General features: G+C 40.4%; 1 protein-coding gene across 5 annotated transcripts; it reads right to left on the bottom strand.

The window, feature by feature from the left end:
• Positions 1 to 345: 345 nt before the first annotated feature.
• On the bottom strand, positions 346 to 23,672 carry HEATR3 (HEAT repeat containing 3). Of its 5 annotated transcripts, XM_059481283.1 has the most exons (16): positions 23,577 to 23,672; positions 22,077 to 22,249; positions 20,785 to 20,872; positions 19,733 to 19,845; positions 17,912 to 18,021; positions 17,002 to 17,142; positions 15,966 to 16,249; positions 15,614 to 15,704; positions 12,566 to 12,723; positions 11,475 to 11,557; positions 11,082 to 11,218; positions 8,397 to 8,485; positions 7,484 to 7,627; positions 7,205 to 7,381; positions 6,182 to 6,321; positions 346 to 691 (listed from the first exon to the last, which is right to left on the bottom strand). In XM_059481283.1, exons 2-15 carry the CDS (start codon positions 22,121 to 22,123, stop codon positions 6,202 to 6,204), a joined length of 1,782 nt encoding a protein of 593 aa, XP_059337266.1. In that variant the 5' UTR covers positions 22,124 to 22,249; positions 23,577 to 23,672; the 3' UTR covers positions 346 to 691; positions 6,182 to 6,201. The 5 variants fall into 5 exon arrangements, with proteins under 5 accessions (XP_059337266.1, XP_059337265.1, XP_059337269.1 ...); XM_059481282.1 differs by having other exon boundaries at positions 346 to 6,321; XM_059481286.1 differs by lacking the exons at positions 22,077 to 22,249; positions 23,577 to 23,672 and adding exons at positions 20,268 to 20,353; positions 21,037 to 21,105 and having other exon boundaries at positions 346 to 6,321.
• Between the last annotated feature and the right edge of the window lie 132 nt (positions 23,673 to 23,804).

The raw sequence follows: 23,804 nt of genomic DNA, 5'->3' as shown, positions 1-23,804 counted from the left end.
GCCGCCGGCTCCTGTCCCGGCACGGCCGCCGCGCAGCGGCCCCGCGCCCCACGGGGCAACAGCCGCGCTCCCAGGGCCGAGCGCTCGTTCCGGCCCCGCGGGCGGCCGCGGCTCCGGGCTGCGGCTCGGGCACTCCCGGAGCAGCGTTCCCATGTGGGACACCGAGAGCTGCCGCTGCCCTCCCCACCCCAAAACTCTTGTGCGGACGCGAAGGGGTAGTTCAGGGTCTTCCTGCCTTTCATTCCGCACCAGAGGGGCAAAGGCAGCCTAGGTGCAGCCTTTTTTGTAGATGGAAAAATACATCACATACACAATACCCCAAACAGCAACAGTGAGTAGTACCAGTTCTTGTCAGACTCGGTTTTATTTTTAGTGTTTTCATACTACAGCTTTAAAACATCTTTAATATCAGCTACAAAGTTTCCAGCGTTTTGCACGAAGGGCCTGGTGCTTCTCCCACTTGCAGAATTGCCTGGGAGATGATTTCTCTTTAGGAAGCTGGAGGTGGAGGGTTTAGAATTAAAAAGTCGCATTCCAATTTCAAGCATTCCGCGAAGTGAACAGTTTGCAAGGAAGACTTAGCACCATTTCCTGATGACAGCCAAAGTCTGAAGTTCTGGCTTCTCCCCACCATCCCAGAGCAGAACACACTGTCCTCAGCACTCCTCTGTTATGTCACAGCATGTCTGATCTGCATAGCCCAAGAGAAAATGAACCACAGCAAGAGGGTGAAAGTTGGGGGTTAAAGTTGACAAACTTAATTGCTTTGAGAATTAGGACCTGCACCTAAAGCTACTAGTGAAAGCCGAATGGAAACTGGTGGGACTTGAACACTTCTTGGAATTGGGAAATAACCACTAAGAATAACCTTATTTTCCACACCCCACATTCTTCAGTTATTCTGATAATTATAAGCATAGCAGAAAAAGGTAACAAGAAGAGTCTAAACAATATTCCCTGCACATCAAAAATTCAAATAAAGTTTGCATTAACAAACCTTTTTAAAAATGCAACAAAGTCAAATGATTTTACATTACCCTTAAGAAGGTAACAGCAACAGGAAAAATAACTCTTTTGTTTATTTTCCTTTTTAATAAAGCTAATTCTGCAAAAATCTGTGATTTGGTCGACACTCATAACACATAAGTGTCAACAAATGCTGTTATAGGACTGAGGTTTATTAATTTACAGGATTCCTCAGTAACAACCCTAGTCCCAAGCAAATATAGCCAAGACACAATACAGGTGGTGTAGTAATACAAATGCTTTAGATTAGCAAGTATGCCATGGGGGGCATAAAAAACAAAACCCACACTTTAATATGGTCAAATTGGGTTTTTTTGATCACTTCTTTGAATTTTAACTCTCTTATTTACTAGAAAGGGAACTTCCCAGGAAAGGTTATCTGGAAACATCATGCATTTACTAACTGAATCAGCCATTCTTCCATGAAGTTCTGGAAGTGCTTTTCACTCTCCATTTGAAGGGGCAGAGAGGAGGGAAGAGGCTAATGCAATATTCCTTAAAAGTTGAAAAAAAATTCACGTCAGAGGAGAGAGAATCCTAAATGGGATTGTTATCATAGCAGGAACATAAAACTTTTCAGAAGTTTTACTGAAAGCCTAACACATCTTTGAACATGGTGCAGGGATTTATGTGAGCACCTCACAACGCCAGGGCTGCATCAGGACCTCACTGTGCTCCGAGCACACAGCAGCCACAATCCAACAGCATACAGATTATTACCATGGGATCTTACTGCAGTTCCCAAACAGCCTGATTAAAACCCATAATGTAATAGTAGTGCCAGGAGCTCCTGACACCCAGATTCAAAAGAAAAAAAACATGTTCCTATATGCTCATGTGTGCAAGCCTCAAATTAGGCTTTATGTGGTCACTGAATTACGTCTGTATGTTTGACAAAATGCCTCTCACAGAGAAAAGAAACTTACAAAAATTATACAGAAACAAAATGAGATTTAAGTGAATTTACTTCAATGGCTTCAATTTTTTCCCAGAAGGTACAAAAAAATAATAGTTTTAAATTATCTGAAAATTACACTGAAAAAACCCCACCACTCAAATAAAAGCTTCCTCAAATAGAAAGGCTCACCATGTGTCAGCCGTGGTGGAAAAACTGCAAGTTCCTTCATTTGTTGTCTGTCAGAGACCTCAGATTTTGCCAATTATCCTAAAGTTATATACCTTAACAGCTTGTCCAGAACAAACAATATATAGATTGTTTGCTCCAGTCACTTGTGCCAGAAAGGAACAATTACATTATTTTCAATTACCACTACCATTGCCTGAAATGGAATTTGCAACAGTAAATGTAAGGCTAGATGTTTCCACCCAATCCTCAGGAATGTTTTTATTGAAAATCCCTCACTAAGGAAACAGAACTTGAGTTTATGGACATTTTTGGTTGGTTGTTTTATGTTAATATTCTACAACATATGAATTTAATTTATAATATTTAAACTGCAAACTAATTTTAAACTCATTAGTTCTCCAACACAGCTCTCATTTTGTAATTTTACTGTGCTCTCATTTTTTTTGTATTTGTCTCTCAAAATGCAAACATCAAACCAAGCCAAGTACTACTTGTTGAAGTTATTCCTGTTTCTCTAGGAAGACAATCTTAAAACAAAGACTCCATACTGTGCAAAAAATTACCTTCAACACACACCATAACCCCCAAAAAGTTAAACTGTTGACTTGACTGTGGTATACAGCCATCTTCTGCTTCTGAACATCAAGGCATGATGTATAAACAACAAATACACAATTAAATCTTGTCACTTGTTTCTTTTCATACAAAGCAAGAATAAAACCACACAAGTGATACTTCTTAATTTCTACAGCTGGGAGTTAGCCTCCTTCACCCTCTACTTGATCCCAGAGCAAGGTAAGCTCAGCACCTATTTTGGTATTTCAGCTCAGAGCCAGTCTGCTGTGCTCAGCATCAGGCAGGGCCACAAGCAGAGCAGCAATCCATACTTTCCAAGGACTGTGGTTTTTAACTGAAGCAGACAGATGATGCCTTAGGGACCAGAATAAGCAACCCAATTCAGATACCTGTTTTGATACCAGTCTTATCTGTGTGATTAGATTAACTGATGAAGATCACTTACATATATTTAGTATCTATTTACTTATGCTACACACTGTCTACATCCATCCAATTTCTGCCATCAAGATCCATCTTCCCCTCTGCAGGCTGTAAAGGATCTTGTCTTTGTCTGAAGCTTACCCTAGACCTATAAAATAAACCAGTGCTCAAAGAGCCCCCAAAACATTTAATTTGCATATTCTAATCACTTCTGCTGCTGCCTTGATTTTCCTTAGTTGTGTCAGAACAACTTTTGTAGCCCCAATCTTGTAGCTTAGCTCTTTTGTGCCAGTGTATCTCATCTGGTTTTAGTCCCTGATTTGATGCTTCTTTAAATCACTCATAACTTGCTTTGTCTTCCATAGATGGATTAATATTCCTCTTTAAGTGATATGGTTTGTACTAGGCACCAATGTAATTGTGAAAATATTTTTCAAGACATTCAGCTACTCAGTGCATAGCAAAAAAAGAATCTGTGCCTCCCTATTGCCAGAATAGTTTAAGATCTAAATGTCAGTCTGTTTTTTCACTTGAAGGAAAAAAAAAAGGGTCTAACTGATTATATTAAGAAAACCATGTTTCTAGTGGATGCCTTATCTTCTGCACATTTATCTGCAACTTCCAGATTTGTATTTGCAGATGAAATGTTTTTTGTGATCATCAACCTAAAAGAAAAATCCAAAACAAAAAATAACATACTTTGGTTTTCTAATGGTCCCCAGGAAACAGATTCTGGCTGCTACACTTGTAAAATGCAAATTCCTACATTTGGGACAGTGCTCTTTACTGAATGACCAAAGGACAGCTTTGGAGAGAAGGACCAAAGGGTCCTGGTGGACAGTAAGCTGAAGCCAGCACGGTACCCTTGCAGTTAACAGCTAACAATAAACAGGCTGTGCTGGCAGAAGCATGGCCAGCAGGACAAGAAAACCAATCACTTGCCTCTACTGAGCACCTAGGAGATCACATCTGGAGTAGTGTGTCCAGTTTTGGGCCTCAGGACAAGACACAGCAGAGCAGGTCAAGCAGAAGGCCACTAGGATGGCTGGAGGGTGAGAGGGTGTACAAGGAACAGCTGGGAGAGCTGGGTTTATTTGGCTTGGAGAAGAAGGAAATACAATTGCTGTTTTCAGCTGCCAAGTGGGGGTTAGGAGATGGAGCCAGGCTCTTCTTGGTCATGTGCAAAGGACAAGAGGCACATTTTGCAGCACGGGAAAGTCCTACAAGGCACAAGGGGAAAAGGGAAAAAAAATGTGTTTCCAGTGAGAGAAGTCAAGCCCTGGGAAAGGCTGTCCAGTGTTGTAGAATTTCCATTCTGGGAGGTGCTCAAGGCATAGCACAACCCATCTCCCAAGTCAGCCCTGCTCTGATCAGAGGACTACACTAAGAGACCTCCAGAGATCCCTTCCAATCTAGAACTTTGCAATTTAATGTAGTACCCAAAAAATGAGAGCAGAACTTTTCACATGGAAGTCCTTTAAGTGCCCCAAACAAATACTAGTACCTTTCATCAGGCTAACAGGACACTATCCTCAGTGTACAGCAAGAATAACTAACACCAGGATTAATTAAAATCCACACACTGTAGGGCATTATGCCATAATCCACCTTTCCTCAGCTGTTACACTGCAGACCTATTCACTGCCTGCCTTGCCAAATCCTGAATAACCTTTCAACTGCCTCATGCTCTTGACTTCTGCTTTTCTCTAGTCCAGCCCCATTGGCCCTTGAGCCCTCCCAATGCCACCTCTCACTCCTTTGAGTGGCAGGCATCACACATTTCATCTGACTCCAGTCAAGTAACAGCACTTCAGGCAGTACAGCTGCTTAAACTCATCTTTCCTTCCTCTTGCAACCAATGAAATACCTTGTCAGGGTTTCAGAAACTCAGGCATTTGCAAGTTGCCAGTCAGTTCTCAAGTTTATTTCCCAGTCTTAGAGACTGAAATCTAACAAACCAAGCAAATTTGGTCTTTTTAAGTTCCATGCTTTTAACCTGGGAAAAAATTTGCCAAAAACTGGATGCCTGAGCTAAGGCAGCACATTGAGAGAGGAGAAAAAACCCTCCCATTTCAAAAACCAGCAAAACAAGATGCTTTTGTGTTTAGTTCTGAGGTTTTTTTCTTGAAAAATGTGTATGAGGACACCTCATTCACAGAAACAAAATCAAACCTTTTGATATACGGAAAATATCATACAATTTGCCTGAAGCAATGATATTTTTAAAAAATATTTTCTGTATTTTACAGCTTAAAAATCTCTATCACAAATATTTGCAAAAGGTATTTTAAGCAAATATAAATTTAGGTAATACTTCAATATAAAAAATACTCTCTGTTAGGTTTACTACTTCCCAGAATTCAAACTTGTACTGATGTAAAATTAAAAGGAAGACTGTGAAATAGGAGACTTGATTTTCAGAAGTACCAATCAAAATAAAGACAGGGTGCTGTGTCTAAGTGTATGATCTGCTTACACTGATTTTCACAGCAAAAAGCTATCATACTGAATTTATCATGAATGAATCTGAAAATTTTCTCCTGATGAACCTCATGAAATAACAGATCCAAATGCTGACTGGGATCTACACATTTGTCACACACTTCTTTTGGGATGTCTGCCATAAGTGCCTGTGCAATTCTAGGAACAGGTAAGAGCAAATTGCAAATATGAACATTCTCCCACTGCTCCATTCCCTGAAACAGACCTTGAGCTTTTACTTTTTGATTTTTTTCCAATCTGTCACATGACTGAGAATATTTTCAGAATTACTTTTTCACACAAGCGTTGTTTTCTGCCACGGTAAATGAAGATATCCAGGCAATGACAGTGGTGCTATGTACAGACCTCAGGACCTGAAGAGCACCTTCTTACCACTCCAACAACCTCAGGGTATGCTACAGGGTCTTTTATGCTGATATGTCTTTCATATTGCCTCAACCCAAAAGCATAAAAATACTGAATGTTATAAAATGTAGCATTAACATCAAAGCAAAACTGCTCTGCTCAGTAAAGTTTGGAAGTTCAAAACAGTTATATTTTTTGAAAACATTACTCAATAAGGAAAACCTTAAAAGTTCCTCGATGTTTCAAGTTGGGGTTTTCCCTAGTGTCTCCTGATATGCAATGAATCTTCTCAAATTCATCTTCACATTGTCAAGAACACACAGCTGATCAGTACTATATTGTCCTTTGCCTTCTTTTCGTATCTGTAAAATCAAAAAAACACATGGTTTACTGATGGAGGAGTTTCTCCCATCAGATCACCTCAAGTTTACTGTAATTCTGTGCACAGGTGTTCTGTGAGAACTCCAAGGTGTTCCTGTGTACACATGTGGAGCTCAGCAATTATTTCTGCAAGTCAATCTACTATAATGCACTGCTGCCTAAAGCTAGACTAATGGCACATTGTTTCATCCAAAAATCTGAGACATACACTTCTTTTCTGTGGCTTTTTATATGGAAAAGCTTGCACATTTAACCCAACACCTGAAGCACCATCAGGTATGTACTTTGTGTGTACAGTGCTTAGCTTTTGGACTATGGAAGTCACTCCTCAGGCTGCATCTGACCAAAGAAACAATGTGTGGAAGGTCAGTCTCTGTTTAAGTCTAAGATGTATCTAAAATCATAGTTTAGAATGCCAGCCTTGTTATTCTTGAAAATACAGGATAAATTAACTGTTTTAATTAACCCAGAATGGAACAAAAACATTGTTGTTGTAACTGCTTTGTTGTAACTGCTACTGCAAGTTAAAAACCAAAGATGTCAATGTAACTTCAGAAAGGACTTTTCTTCCACCTCCAGAGACATCTGCAGGATTTTTGTACAACTGTTTCAGAATAATACAGTGATTTGGACATCAGTAATACTGATGGTGTAATTCAGATATTGCAATGCAGGTGCTGTACTGTTACCTTGACACATCCATGAATTTTAAGGTATTTGCTTTTTTCTAAAGTCGAGTATCAGAAAATTAAACACTTTTTTTCTGTCATCTTATAAATCAATTATATCTTCTAGGAGTCCAAAATTCAACCTTTAACCCACATTGTGCGCTGAGACCCTGAGCAGGCTGCCCTTGATGCCTACCCTCATTCTGAACACTGGCTGAAATTCCTTCAGTGTTGAAAGCAACTTGATCTGTAACGCTGCCCTTTCTGCTTCTTCACCATCTGCAAATACATCAAAAAGTGCATCCAAGGCTTCCCCTGCTACCACAAGAGAAGATTCCTTCATAGCAACCTCAAGAAGAAATTTTCCAATCATCTGTAATAAGAAAGAAGAATTGATTTTTCCAGAAATGCTAAAGAAAATTGAAAGAAACATCAAAATTCTTTTAAGCCTGCAATGCAAAGTTTGCTTTTTCACCTTCAGTGTTTCAGCTGTATCTTGTCCTTTTGCCAGGACACTGCCAGAAATTCCAAGGATGCTCACCACGTTCACTCTAACACTGGCATTGCTGCTTTGAATACCAGCCTCACACAAAGCCAACAGCTGCTCAGGAGTCATGCACTGGTCAGCAGGGGAAAGGAGGTAAAGAAGGAAGACACACAGTTACATTTTCATGGAAATTTTGAAATATGACATTTAGAAACTGTACTTTTACAGAACACAGGCAAATTCTTCACAGAGTCCTAGATTATGAAAACTTGAAGAATTCTGAAAATGCAATTACCAAGAAATTTCAATTCCCTTTCAACTTGGTTCCTCCAGAATATATCCAAGGCTGAGATGAAGTTGAAGGAAAGGTTTTTGAGATTCTCACAAATTGACCTAGCTCAATAGCTGCTTCAAACTCATTACAACTTACAGCATAAAAGCTCAGTTTTCAGTTTAAGGCCAGAAAGGACTAGCAGACTATCTAGTACTGTGTCTTGTATAATAAATCATTATGCTTCATTCCTGTATTCAACTCACTAATTCATATCCAACCGAGATTCAAGGACCACCAGCTAGGTGACATCGGGAAATAAAGAAGCCACATTTCTAGGTGCTAAATTTCTGAATATTTGTCATTATAACTATCTTCTAAAGATATCTGTGGCTTATTGCTAGTCTGGTTTTGAATCTTTCATCTGTTTACACGTTGAGGAGGAGATATATAAAAAAATATTCCCATAAGGTCCATGAAAAACACAGTTAATGTTACTAATCTGCTCTTCCAGTGTTCACAACTGCTGAAATTTTGAACTAAAATTATATTGTTTTGTTTCAAAAAATTTCCAGTCTAATCTCACAGGAATTTGAACCTACCAGAGCATTTGAGTTTGAAAGCTTTTACCTGGGAGATGTTCTTTGATGCCATTGTTTGTAGGAGAGCCCTCAAAGCACTGGTTACAGCTTCCAGGAATTCTGTGTCTGTAGGGAGTTCTGTCAAAGAATAGAACCCAGAGCAGAAGTTAAACAGTAATATGAGGGACACAGGAGGCAAAGAAATACAAATTCCTTAATCCCTAATTGTTCCTCCAGGTACTACCACAACAGAAAAAGCTAGATTTTCAGAGACTGGTCTCTGTAGGTTGTAACCATAGTGATTTGTTTGAATTCAGCATTGAGGCTGGAACACAGCTGGGCCTCCTTTCCAGGCACATCCCTGGTTGAGACACTGTGTCACCTAAGGGACAGTGCCAGCCACTTCACCAGAACAGCAGCTGAAAACTGCTATCACATGGAAAAACATACAGGAACTGAGGAAACTGCAGGAGCTGACTGCAGACTTCACCTCCTTTCTTCTGCCTTCTTAAGCAAGCTTTTCAGACACCCAGAGAGTGTGCTGGACTCTTTCCAATTCATATAAAGAGCATGTTTTCCGGTGGTTTAATAACATTCCAGGAATGTATGACTCAAACACTGCATTATTCTTGTTTAACTACAAACTCATCAGTAGCAGCCATCACCTCCAATCTGTGTTCTGCATTTCTTGAGGCTTTTCATTTTCCTCTAATGGGTTTATTTTCTGGACCACTCCAGATGCAGAACTTCCTGATTTATGTGCACTCCTCCCTTCTCATGTAAACAAGCAGATCTTTATGCCTCTCTTTCACTTTGTAAACCACAGAATTCCTTCTAACCACATGTTGGTATGTTATCAGCTCTATCTGGCAGTTTTCATTACACAGCATTTAAACATGAAAAAATGGGCCTATGACAATTAATTAATTTTAGCATCCTTAGCTATCTTCAGATAGCAACTTCTCCAGCTTCATCTGAGAGCTTTCTATAACAAAGCATAACATATAGACCCAAAATTTGGAAGTCCTCTCTTCAAGCATGAGACATATTTTATGTGAACTTCCTTGGATATGTTTTCATAGATATTTTCATTTCTGCATTTTAGTGTTCCACACACTGCACTCAGTAATAATGTTCCCATAGACTCATCACATGTCTTTAAAAACATTGAGAAAAAAATGTGTTTTACAGGCAGATGCATTTTCAAGCACTAATGCAGTGTCATTTTCTACACCACAGCAGAGCACTACATAAGCTACGTCTATGGCTACAAATAGACACTTGAAGGAAGGGAAGGAAACTAAATTTCTTGAGCTTCTAAGAGATGAGAAATGACAAAGCCACACATATGCCAGACTTCAACAGAACTGTCTTAGGGAAAATGTTTTCTGACAGTCTGGAGAATTGGCAGCTTTTCCAGGCTCTAAGAATCTCTCTTATTTTTTGGAAACCCATCACCACTGATCTTAAAACAAAGATTATCAGAATAGTCTGAAGAACACAGCCTGTCAGGGACCCACATCCTCAGTTTGGAAACAGGTGGGCTTTTCTTAAACCTTTTTTTTCCCCCTAATCTTGGTTCAGCTTCTCTCATGTCAGTAACAGAGAGATCATAGCATAAATCATCTAACAGGATTATGGAAATAATTATGGAAATGATGCTGCTCTCATGTTCATGATCCCAGAAAGCAGCTGGAAATGCTGCCTGCTGTAGACACGATCCAGTAACACTGTACTACCAGCAGGTGTGTGGGGAGACCTCCATAGCATGTCTATGAAATAATGCACTCTGGAGGAATCACAGTGAAGACATTCTAGTATTCATCAGGAAGTATCACAGAATCTGTGAGGCTGGGAAAGCCCTGAGATCAGTTCAGCCTGTGACTGACCAGAACCTGGTAGTGAGTGCCACGTCCAGTCTGTCCTTAAACATCTCCAGGGATGGTGACTCCACAGCCTCCCTGAGCAGCCCACTCCACTGTCTAAATACAGATCTTTATATATATATATAGATAGATAGATAAATAGATATAGTATTTTTAGAAGAATTACATTTATTACCTTCTCTGTTGAAATTGAATTCACAACCAGAACAGGGAGCTGAGCAGCTTTACCACTTAGTTGTAAAAACTTTGCACACTTTCTTACTACAAATATAATTCCAATAAAGCTAAGCCATCATAAGCATAAAGCATGTCCTGGGGACAAGGTGGCTGCTCTCTTTTCTGCTGTAATAAGGATGGACATTCTTGAGATTTTTGCATCAATTGCTTTTGCCACAATTTGTTAAGATTACTAGGAAAAAATGATGTGAAAGACTGTGCTAGACATGTATTGTTTTCACATCTCCTTAGGCTAGTTAGGGCATTTAAAAAGAAAATGTCCCATCTTCTTCATGCTTGTCTGATGGCTGAAAAACTGTTATTACCACAAATATGATCCAGCAAACAGTTCTGGTCAACAAGGCAGTGTTAATCCACTCAGAGACTTTCTGTGCAGACCCAAACATGAAGCAGGTTCTTGCACTACAAGCAGACCTGCTCAGGGTGCAGTTTGGATAAACACATCCCAACAGGATACACTGTCCTGTCGGTACATTGCCAACATTCAGTATCCTTATCTTGCAGGACTAGAGGGATAAAGTTAGTAATAAATATAGCATAGGAACATGGCTACCTTATATCTAGACAATCAGCAAGGGGGATCAGCAATTCCCCTTTACCATACATCTTACCTGTTTTAGAAAAGATGAGCTGTGAGAGATGCTGTGCAAGGGACTGAAGTGCTGAAGCTCCCCCAAGACAATCCACATCTGACACCAACAAAATGCTCTGAAGACACGTTAAAGCTCTGCACTGCACTGCATTCAGTCTGAAACAAACAAAAAACACACTGAGCAGGTATTTTTGAACACACCTGTTGAAATATAAAGAGGAATCTTGAATTTAATAAGGCTGCGATGCAGTATGCAGTTCACAAAAACATCTGTATCTCTTTATTCAAAATCATCTATCAGATCTACCAGTTTCCAGATCTCAAGAGCAGCCCAAAGATGGGCAATCCTTCTACGCGTTCTAAAACAACTGAATTACATGAAAGATAGTAAGAGAGACAATGAAATGCCTACTTTTTAATTAATGGTTTCCAAGATGGATTGTGCATACAGATGTCTACAGCAACACTGTTCGGAAAAGCAGTTTTTTCAAGAATCTGAGGAGGGGAAAAAGAAAGGTTTAGCAATAAAGCCCTTTTTTCATTTTCTTTTTTTATAGTATGTTCAGAGGGAAGACTGAAATTTTAGCTTAATGTCAAATAGATACTTCTAACTACATATTTCAAAGTTCTCCAGATAGCAAATATCTTGCTTCTAAAAATGCCAGAATTTTCCTCTATCACTTAAATGGTGCAATTATACACTGAGTTTAGCATAGAGTATTTAAAGTGTTGAACTGTACTAACAACAGGTGATTTTCTAGGTCTCTGCTTTTCTTTCTTCTTTATCTCTTTCTTCTTATAGATTCTGCTATAGGATTTTCAGATAGCTGCAATTCTGGACGGCCTTGCCATGAAACTCTGGCTATTAAGTACAAAAACCCTTCAAAGTTTTCATCTCACACCTTGATGTCTTAGCTCAGAATTCTACAATGCTGCTGAGCTAACACAGTGACTGATTCAAATAACAAACTTCACCTTTACAACCCCAAATAAAAATGAGCAAAACAACTCTGAAACAAAAACATCTGATTTCCTGTCAGTGCCAAGTACTGTATTTCAGACACTTTGTATAAAACAGGGGGAGAGGAACTTGCACTTTTTCAGTGCTGACTGTTGCCATTCATTAATGTTACTTCCACCTCATTTAGCTAATACAGAAATCTGGCTGTCATGCTTCAGCCAAGTTTCTTTTCTTTCTGTGGGTAATCTTTTCCATGTCCAAATCAAGGAATAACAACCATTGTATTTTGGGGGGAAAAAATTTTAAAAAGACCTACCAGATTTCTGAAACACATGACCCTTCTATTCTCACTTACATGAGTAAATTATTTAGGTCATGCAACGATGCACCATCTCTAGGCCAAAAAAGTGAGGCCAAACTCACTTAAAAAAATACTCCCTTCTCCAGGTGGATTGGAGTAATTTGTTTGTCTAACCTGGGATACAAAGCAGAAACAAGGGCAAGACTGTAACATGTGCTGGGAATAATAAAGAAGACAATACCTTCTTTGGAATGAGGTTGTTCAGAAATGCTGAGTTAACTTCATCAGAGAGGCACAGGGGTGACAGCAGCAGCCCACTCCCCTCATTGTATGAGTTTTCCATGAACAAGTCACTCTCATCACTGCTGGAGAGCTCTTCCCACTCATCATCAGAGGGATCTGAGAACACAAAACAGATTTGTAAATGTAACAGCCCTCATGAAACAGGTATCTCATTTCCCAACTGAAACCGGCTCCTCCAAACTTCTTGGTTTAGGAGTCTCTAAGTTCTTGGGCTCTAACAAACTCCTCACAAACCAAGCACCATTAAGCGACAGTTCTAAATATCTTATTAAAAATATTTTACACTCATTGAGACACAAATATTCTTATGAGAGAGGTTCTTTATATGTGGGCACATTAATCACTGATATTAACAATGTGTTGTTTAAAAATATCAAAAAAAGGTACAGAAGAAACATTTCATTAAGATTTTAACTTGGATTGTACCACTTCATTTTCTGAGGCTAATTCAAGCATGCAAATACACCAGTTTAACTTAACTTGTTTACTAATTGCAGTCAGTTGAAGGCAATTGTTTCCTCTGGCAATACTGAAGCCACAGACAGATGTCCTCTGCCTGGGCAGTAACTGGGCTGGATGAAGATGTTACTGTCTCCACAGCAAGGTCAGTTGAAACAAAATGATGACAGCAAAGAAAGCCAAATAATCTCTGACAGTTATTTCAAGCAACACATTTCACATAAATTAAACTAGGTTTATAATCTTAAACCTGAACTAGGCTACTTACATGACTTATTCTACCAGCAGATCTTTAAGGGCAGGTATGGTGAGAGGAGTAGAAGTTCTATTACCAACAGGCTGCTGTGTGAATAATCTGTCCACAGCTGAAGGGGGACTTTGGCTGACAAGCACAAACTAAAACCACCCTCATTTATATTTGAACTCATCTGTCTACCTCCACAGAGTTCACATTTAGTTGAAGTTTCTTTAAATTTGGTTACATTTTAACTGGTGTGTACCCAAGTCCTAAGTCTACAGGTTGGACTGATCCTCCTTTCCAACAGATGAAAGCTCTGTGTACATAGGTCAGGATATTTAACTATTGTGACAAAAAAAAATACACCATCATATTGACTCCTGAGTAATTCTGTTTGACAACACAGATTCTTATGAGATGTAGGTCCTGTAGCAACTACAGAAACAGACATGCACTTCTGTGGCAAAAGGTAAATTCACTAAAAATACAGCAAGAAAGATCCAAATGAATGCATTTCACTTGTAGTGTGCAAATTAAAGAATTTATTTGAAGGTGATGGTTATTGTTTATGAGATGTAAAGATGTCAAGGTGTAGCAACTTGACCACACAGGCATCTTATGGTAATATCCAATTAATTCTACAGCCATAACTTGCTGGTGTTAATAGCCTAAAACATGAAAACAAAGCAAGATATCCTGCTTTCAGTCTCTTACCTCTTCTAAAAAATTACTTTTGCACCTTTAAAAAACAAAGAAAGCAAAACGCATCCCTTGAAGACTAACTGATAACAATACAACCTGACAATGCAATTCAGCAATAACAAAGACAGAAGTTGTCATAAGTCGACAGCAAGTGACCAGGGCAGAGCAGGAACTGGGATCTAGAACTCTGGCCCATAACTATGGTCAGGTTTCTTCTAATGTTCTGAGAAACACAGAGGCATTTCCAGCAGCAATCCCATCTTACTGGTGACCCAAGAATTACAGACTGCACAGCAGTGCAGGAGCCTCTTGGCTTCTTGCCCGGGTGCCCATCAAAGGGGAGCTCTCTGCTCCCTCCAAGCACTGCCCAGTGCTCAGTACAGCACATCCCTCACCAGCCTGGTTACTTCTCTCAGTCCTGCTGCAAGCTGAGTGTTTTAATGAACTCAGCATAATGGCTACAGCTATTTTAGTCCTCAAATAATTTGAAAATTAAATGAACAGCTGCCTCTGGATTCATCCTAATTTCTAGAGACTGTCTGCCCACGAATGGGTAAAGTACTGTAGCAAAATACAACACAATCAATCTTACATTACACTGAGTGAATGGCAGAATATGCAGCTTATCCACAAGAGATTTTCCAATTAAAGGGGAAAGCTTATGAATTACAGCTCATTAGATGAGAAATGCAGTTATGAAAGGAGCTTCATATACTAGGTGCAGAATTTCCGTGTGTTGTAAGAGGAAAAAAAAGTTACCATTGGGAATAACTGAGTATTACTGTGGATTTTATAAGAACCTGAACATTTTACTCAGTTACTTTCTACACAATTACTCCTGCATCAGGCTGAAACTACAATAGCAGGCAAAGTTTTCAGGTTTTGGAGGGTTTAGGGGATTAGTTTCGTTTGTTTGTTGGCTTCATGAAATAGAATTTGATAATCTCTCATTTGTTTTCCTGAAGGTTAGAAGAAAAGCTATCAAAACAGAATTTGAGTTCATAAAAGATACAGAATATCAATAGCCTACTCCCCTCCAAATCACAGCCTCTTTCTCCTCCTCCTCAGGCTCATAAAGGCAGGACTCTGGAAGCCAAGATCTACATTGTTGCCAGAGTTGCATAAAAAAGCTGTCCCTACTCCTAATTTTGCAACACCTGTAGTATCAAAACTAAATCAAAGCTGTAAGACTTATCTGTTTTAAAAAATTTGATGCCCCCATCCTGCAGTCAGATTCACACACATCTTGCATCAGAAGTCAGACCTCACTCTAACTGACCAAAGATTTTGCTGCAACACTTTAGGAAATACCTCTCTGGCATGAGTGTTTTTTTGTTTGTTCTTAAATGTTTGCACATGCAGGATCACACAAAAAAATTAAGCAACATAAATCATTTAAATGAAGAAAAAACAATAAATTAGTAATAGAAATTAAAACCTACTTTGCCACCAGATGAGGGTATCAGGGACAATATGCCCATGGGCATTTGCCCTTGAAAACCCAGATGAGCAAACAGCAACCTAAAGGTGACCTACTCAGAAACAAAACACACCACAACAGTTGCAATGAACGAGACTCCTACAAACCTTCACTGCAGCACATATTAACAATGATCTCCAGAGCAGTCTGCTGAGCCGTCAGTAAAGCTGTCACTTCTTTCAGTTCCCACTTATCAGACTAAAAAATTAAAAACATGAACCAAATTTGATTTTGGAAAACAACATTTAAGTGCCATTTAAAGTATCCACGCTGTCAGTTAAAAATACAGTCCCAGCCATCTCCTCTTCTCAGTCTACACCCAAACTTGAAAAAACCCCCAAAACACAAATCCAAGCAGTGTTATCTACCATCTTTCTGTTGGATGTTCCAGAGCAAATTTAATTCTCAAGGAATGCCACTTGCACTAAAGCTGTCCAAAAGCCAGCCAGCCACACTTACTGGAAGTAAATCTGAAACATCATTTTCTGTTCTGAATTTTCCTTTTGGTATTTCTTCCATGTTATCATCTTCACTCAAAACACAGTTTTCTGTAGTATCACTCATGTTTTCCTCAGTTTCTGGTTCCACAGCAAGTTTTAACCTGTTTTTCTCAGCTTCATTCATACGAATAATTGTTTCACCAGCATCTATTGCCAATGATTCTGAAAATATCTTCAGGATTGCATTAACTGTGCTTCCCAGGCTGCCTGGTGGAATGGTATCCTTTATATTCCAGATAGTGCCTAAATATGAGGTAACCAAATCATATAAATTATTAAAGTGCTCAATTCCCAGCTCTGTAATAGCCATTTTGTAAGGACACAGCCTCCATTACTTAAAACACTCAGTGCTTATATTTACTATAAATATTAAGGTCTTTTCTCTACAGATTTCTTTTTTTTTTGTACAATTAATATACTTATCTGTAATAACTGTTATGCCCACATCTTAAGCTCAAGTAAATTTCAGCATGTAAATATTTACAGAATATTTATGTGGAGTGACCTCGGTGTCACTCTGTACCTGAGATAACAAATCCACATGCAAGAATCATGTTCTACGGAGTCTCAAAATTAATTTTTAACACTCCAGTATCAAAAATCACCCTGGTTACCATTTGAGGTAACAAGAAGAATTCAAGGTAGAGAACTTGAGGTAAAAAAAAATTTACAGCTAGTAAGATCAAAACAACTCCTGTACCACTTATTATTGACTCATTTAACTGTTAAAAACTAAATGAGCAGTTAAAGTAGGCAATCACATTGAGCAGGGGCTGAATTCAGAATCAAGCATTCAAGCCAATTTTAAAACTAGTTGCAAATACCTACTTGCAGTTCCGAAAGGCAGCTATAACCTCACAAACCATCTTGATTGTACACCTTGACAATGACACGTGCAGACCACAGCAGAGAAGACTAAGCCTTCTGTCCTTCCCAGCCTCCTTTACCTGCCAGGCTCCCCACCTCAAAGCAATGAAGCCCCCTGAGCACTGTACCTGCTATCAGTGTTCTCAGAAGGATGTGCTTCATGGTGCTCTCTGGACTCAACATCACTGCTTCCAGTATTTGCTGCGCAGAAGCATTAAATGAAGAAAGAAGATCTGGATTATCTTCTGTCACTGCCTGCAAGCAGTTTGCTGCAGCAAACAACAAGAGCAAACATAATTAACAAACCCAGTTGTACAGTTGTAGCTTTTGCTCTGCTAATGAGAAAGCACTATCCTCCTGAAAGCTGGAGTAATGAAATGCTGACACAGGAAAAAAATTTCATGCAGCATCATGTTGTAATGGCCTGACACTGTGCTTCACAAGCTGTATTTTGGATTAAAAGACATTCTGTGGTAAACCCATACATAAAACAGGTGAGGATGATACCACATCAGCCATAGAATTGGTTATATTAATTTCAGCTACTCAAAATTAAATTTATCCATTATATACTGACAATGGACAACATAAAAAAATATTGGAAGCACACATACCTGCATGACCATTATGAAACTGTAATAACAATAAGATTGATAAAACCAGACTGAAAATGATTGGAATTGTTTGGGGTTTTTTTAGAAGGACTATCTCCTCTGCTCAACAAATTAAACCCTCCATTACCAAAACATGAACACAGAATGAAAAAACACAGCCTGCCTTTAAAGTCCTCTTCCCACAAAATTTTTCTTCCCATGCAACCACCAATAAGCCATTCTCTTTTGGACTGAAAATAAGCACACCAGACGTCAATTTCTTTTTATGTGCTGTTCAAAAATGAATGTACAGTCTTACACTCACAGCAAACTTCAGCAATGCTAAAGCAGGTCCATTATGCATTGAATGTAATATCAGTGTTACATTCATATAATTTTAAAAAAAGGTATCTTTAAAGCTTTATCTTCTCTTTTTACCACTTACCTACTGAAATAGCCAGATCCACATTCGTGGCAAATTTCTTCATGTAATGTAAGACAGCCTCCAGACATCCTTCTTTATTGAATATGTATAGGGCAGTATTGTTGCATTCACTAATGTATGGAAAAGATCAGTCAAACATTTTTCTAGGAAAAAAAAGTACTGTAGCAACATCTTAAGCACCCCATACTTGTTATTACTCACGTTTTTAAAAGCTACCTAAGAATTATGCATTAGTCAAAGAGCTATCCTTCATTACTGAGGTTATGATTAACTCGGCACGAGATGCTGAAAGAGAAGCTGCAAAATCCTGGGCACTTTTGAGGAAAGCTGGCTTGTGCCAGCTGCTTTCTTCACAGTGTTTGGAGTTTATCTGGGAGCCTCACTACAGCTCCTGCTGGAGTGAGCAAGGCAGTTCAGAGCTGTGGGCTGCCAGCCAGCCCAGGGCTTCCTGCAGCCACAGGAGACTTCACCCACAAACCCACTGCCAGCAGAGCAGGCTGCTGCCTCTCAATCAGTACCCACTCACTCCAAAAGTGACTGCTCTTACCATTCAGAAATGCAGTTACTTTCATTATCCAACAGCAGCATTTGTGTTTCTTCAAGTACTCACAGCTACTCTCTGTTTTAAACTTATATGTTGATATAAGAGTAATTCAAACTAAAAAAAGCACAGGAGCTAACTAGCTACAAGGGTCTTCAAAACTTTCATTTTGAAAATATTATGTCTCAGCATCTATGCCAGCCCTAATTTTATCAGAATCAAACTTAGCAAGGAAACAAGCAGTTCACATTCATTACCACAAAGTTCAAACTACAGAAGTGATTTACATCACACTTAATAATCATACTTCCTGTTCTCAAGCACTGACTAAAAAACAAAAATAAATATGAACACACAACATTGCTGAGTCAGTTACAAAAGGTCATGTATTCTGTGCAAGATGCTGAACAAGGAGTTTATCTACTGTTCTAGATTCCAATCCCTAAAAAATAAATATCCCAGTTCAGAAATAAGGCCTCAAGCCAGCAGTCACATCACACAAACAGGCACAAAGGCAGTTCCACTGTGGCACTGTACAGTGCTAAATAAAATCCTCTATGCAAAGTGTACAATGTGAGAAAAAATAAAGAGAAACAACACAAAGTTCAAGGAGAACTTTGTTTTGGAACAGATTTGTATCACTTCAATGTTTACAGTAATTTCTGTATTAATAGCATTGCCATTTCTCTTCCTTCACCGGGTGTTTCCAATATAAACTACTAATAGAACAATTTACATTTTCTCACATAATAAGTACATTTTTATCAGTGTCTCAGTAACTAAGGGATAGTTGCCCCAAACAGTTAATATTAATTTTTGGGGATGACCTGCAGAGGAAGGAAGTAGTATAAAAACTCCTCATATTCCTAGAGCACTGATCCACTGATTAGAATTTCATTTTCTCTGTTTCTTGTATCGTGATACAGATCTACGGGAAATACCTGCAAGAAGCCACAATCCACACAGCAGACTATGACAGAACATGTTTAGAAAACAGGATCAGAACTCAGGATGAAGAACCAGTAGAAAAAGAATTTGTTACTCATCTAAAACTATTTACCAATTTCTGGAATCCTTCACTTAAAACAAGTAATCTATACTGGAAGATAAACTTCTATTTCACATGGGATGAGGGCTCATCATTATTAAAGCAAGATAGGAGAAACACAATCAGAATCAGCAAATGAATGCATCTTCCCATGCCAGGACAACCATTTCTTTTCTGCCTCAATTACCACACTCCTTTTCAGGAACAATTTAATTGTTTACACAGTACTTACCATATATTCCACAGTAAATTAATAGCCTCATTGGCTATGTCTTCAATATAATTTTTGTTCACTCCTCTGCATTTCTTTGGAGAGAGCTGGTTAGCATCCAGTCCAGTGCTGCACTACAACCAAACAAAAGAAGCAGGGTTGGGAAATAATCAGCCACAAAGAGAGGCAAAACTTTAAAGTGTTATCAGCACTGAGTGGAGAGATCCTCTCATGCAGTGTTTATTACCTGACTAGCTTACATGTATTACAACACCTGACTAGCTTCCTTTCTTTATGAAAACTTGAACCATTGATAACTTTTCTCTTGTAGAAAGACTCTTACAGTACTTGCTTTGCAGTTAGTGCTTAGAAGCACTTTCTATAAAAAATTAAAAAAAAAATATTGGGAATTTTACAACCTGAAGTACTGTTTCTTGCTATTAGTCTGTATGGAGCTATCAACAGTTATTTCTCCACAAAGATTAACTCAGCTAATACCTTACTATGCTCTATAGTAATGCTATTACTCATATTTTAAAAAGGGGAAGAAACATACAGAAAATGATGACATTGCTCAAGGTTGCTCATACAAAGACAGCAGGTAAGAGAAATCAATGCAATATCCAAACTGCAGTGCAACACCTGGACCAAACAAAGAATACAAATTCAGTACATGTTATTCTCCACTAACTACCCAGTTCTACATCCATTGAGACAAAATTGCTCAGCAAAATAACATCACTGGAATAATGCTGCAACATAAATGAAGGACCTTGATTCTCACTGACGGAATAAACTTGTCTTAACTGACATTACAGACCCAAATATCCAGACCTTTCACTCAAAAATCACCCTAGGCAGCAAACCTCACTATGGACACAGGTTAGCTGGCCAGAAGGCAGGGGTTAGAAATCTCTGGAATAACTTTTGTATCACTAAACCTATCAAAACATTCTTTCAAAAGATCTTGCAAGTACCTTATTGTATTAACAGCTACGGAAATAGAACTGTGTTTGCATACGGGACAATTCAGCGGCTAGACCAGGTTTAAAATAAAATAAAAATAAGCACACCTCTTTCAGAAGTGCAACCAGGGGTGTCATGATGTCATCTGTCACCATGTCATCACAGACATCAAATCCTCCACAAGCACTCAGATTTCTAGGGAAAACAAAAAAAAGTAATGCTTTGGATGAGATACAATACTTTCCAAGAATGCTTCAAAACCCCCATACCTTTGATATTCTTCTCTACAAGTTATGGTATGCTGTCACCTTATCACAGGGGTTCCATACTGTTGTCTCCTTATCATATAACTTTCATACCTTCTTGGTGTTTCTCGTGGTCAGCTCCTCCAAGCACTGACTCTTTCTTCTTCACAAAGCAGCCGGTGACTCCAGCTCCCTCTCACCCAGCCACCCCACTCTTTTATAGCACTCTTCTTCTCACTGCTTACAGCTGTGGCCTGTTAAAGTCAGGCCTGTTCCTAATCTTTGCTCATTGACCCAGCTGCAACTCCTTAGGGGTAAGATTACTTTCTGCACTACCTTTATTTTCTTATATTCTATCCCCCTACATGGTACCTTTTGTTTTAAACTCAATTTGCTTAAACAGTAGCTTTAGTCTTCTACCTCACTAACACAAGAGAATAGCTTTGGAGTTAAAAACAAAATATTATGTCCATTTATTCATTGTCACAGACATATTTTCTGAAAAATCCTTTCCTTAGGATTTCTTCTCCTGAGAAGCTGAGAGGCCTCAGGAACATAATGCAAACAATGATTATCTGCTGCTGAGGAATGCAAAAGGTGCATCTGTGATTGGTCTCATGTGGTTGTTTCTAATTAATGGCCAATCACAGTCAGATGGCTCAGACACAAGCCTTTGTTATTCATTCCTTCTTTTTCTATTCTTAGCTGGCCTTCTGATGAAATTCTTTCTTCTATTCTTTTAGTATAGTTTTAATATAATATATATCATAAAATAATAAATCAGCCTTCTGAAACGTGGAGTCAGATCCTCGTCTCATCCCTCATCCTAAGACCCCTGTGAACACCATCACAATTCATGAATTAGAAACCTTATCTGTACTAAAACATCATGATACAAAATGCCATCCAAACTGCACTCGAGTCTCTATTTCCTCATACAGCCATACATTTCATAAAGCCTGCTCCTGATATAAAAGTCTCACAGAGCAAGAAAAGCCCCTCTCTCACAGACCTCAGCTGATGTAGGCATAGTTCCTCACACCACAATTAAAGCAAGAGAGGCTGGCACTGCAGCCCACAGCTGTCACCAGCAGAACCCCAGCTTTCCCCCATGCCAGGATCCCTGATTAAGCTGAGCAGCAGCGAGTGCTCACCTGAGAGCGCCCGCAGCCGTTTCGCGCACAGCCAGGCTGGGGTCCATGAGCAGCGGCCCCAGGCAGCGCACCACGTCCCGCTGCACGAAGGCGGGGATGACCTGCTCCTGCTGCAGCAGCTGCGAAATGCTGGCACAGGCATACTCCCTCACCTCAGCACTGGGATGCTGCAGCTGCGGAGACACAGAGCACATACACTGAGGGAAAAGGGAGCCAGAGGGTTTTACTGAGTGAAGGGATTGATCGGGACACTGTGGCTCCCATTTACTGCTCCTGAGTGAAAGCAGGAACTTTTACCTTCCATGAAAGCTTATAAATCCTTGCCTGGGTTATGTGTGTTAACTTTATGACTAGATAAATTCCATTCTGGGTATTTGACGAGATAGCCAGTCCAGACACAGATTTGACACTAGCTGGCACTGGTGAGACCTCAATTACCATGCATTAAAAACACTGAAGTGGGGGGAAAATATCATCAACTAAGTATAAGACATAACACATGCCACCATAAAGGAAAGCTGAAGAAACATAAAACAAAAAAAAGTTATAGCCTTTAAATTAAAAGTATCTGCATAACAGCAAGAAACAAGTCTTCCCTACATTCCCCAAGACAATGTTGACACATCCTATAACAGAGTTTTAGGTGAGATACAGGAATTACAAATTGCAAAATAATAACACAGTAGAAGTGCATATCCTGGAAGGCTACGGAGTTTGTTGAAAACCTAGCAGATAAACATCTGCTGAAGAGCAGAACAGAGGAGTGGTAACATCAGATCCTGCCTCTATTGAAAAAGACGTCTCAGCTCATCCTCACCTGTGCCATTATTTATTCTCTCTTTCCTAAACAGGTTAGTCCAGAAAAATATCAATCAGTGATCTGTTCAATGAATTAGGTTGGGTGAAGTGAGCAAAGGGAATTTAATTACTTAAAGGAAAACGGATTTTTTCTTCTGATTCTAAAGTAACACCTGCAGAAGGAGATTTACATCCGTTTTTACCTGCAATACTTAAGCCAGGACTATGGTCGTGACCATAGTCAAGTGACCAAACCCAGTCTTCCTCAACATTTTCCATCCTTTATACCTTACATGTGGCGCTTGGACACTTGGCTCTGGCCAAGTAGAAGTCTCCGGCCGGGGAGCCCGAACGCAAGCCCCGCCGGAAGGGCCTGGCACCGGCGCAGGGCCGAGGGGCACGGCGCTGTCCCCCGGCCCGCCGCCGCATCGCGCACGACGGCAGCGCGGGCGGAGCCGGGGCCGCGCGGCCGTGACGCCGTGGGAGCGACGGGAGGGGAGCGGAGTGAGGCGCGGCCCCGTGCGGCCGCTCGGCTCCTGCCCGCCGGGGGCGGGACCGCGCCCGGGCCCTCGCCCCGCACCTCCGCGGGGGAAGCCGCGGCCTCGCCCCCCGCACCCGGCCCCGCAGCCCCCGCCGCTCCCCCGGGCCGGAGCGGGGCTCTCGCCACGCCCGCCCGCGCCCGCCGCCCGCCCCCGCCCGCACCTTCTCCAGCAGTTCCGCCGCCGCCTCCTCCTCGGGGCCGCGCTCGCCGTCGCGCTGCAGCGCGGGGCCGGCGGGGGCTGCGGGCGCCCTGCGGAACCGCCGCGCCCGGCTCTTGCCCATGGCTGCGCTCGGCGCCGGCGCGCCCACGTGTGCGGCCCCGCGCAGGCGCCGCGCCCGCCCCGCTCCGCACACCCCGCCCTGCCGCGGCCGCCGGACATCCGCGCTCGG

Source organism: Ammospiza nelsoni, chromosome 13 (assembly GCF_027579445.1).
Source record: "Ammospiza nelsoni isolate bAmmNel1 chromosome 13, bAmmNel1.pri, whole genome shotgun sequence".
Lineage (NCBI taxonomy): Eukaryota > Metazoa > Chordata > Aves > Passeriformes > Passerellidae > Ammospiza > Ammospiza nelsoni.
This window is presented reverse-complemented; position numbering and strand designations above follow the sequence as displayed.

Coding starts and splice junctions, on each gene's coding strand:
- HEATR3 (XM_059481282.1), bottom strand. CDS start 22,123: ATGGACCCCAGCCTGGCTGTGCGCGAAACGGCTGCGGGCGCTCTCAG. Junction 20,873..22,076: donor ACGGCTGCGGGCGCTCTCAG/GTGAGCACTCGC, acceptor TGTTTTCCCTAG/AAATCTGAGTGCTTGTGGAG. Junction 15,705..15,965: donor ATGTTTCAGATTTACTTCCA/GTAAGTGTGGCT, acceptor TTAATTTTTTAG/TCTGATAAGTGGGAACTGAA.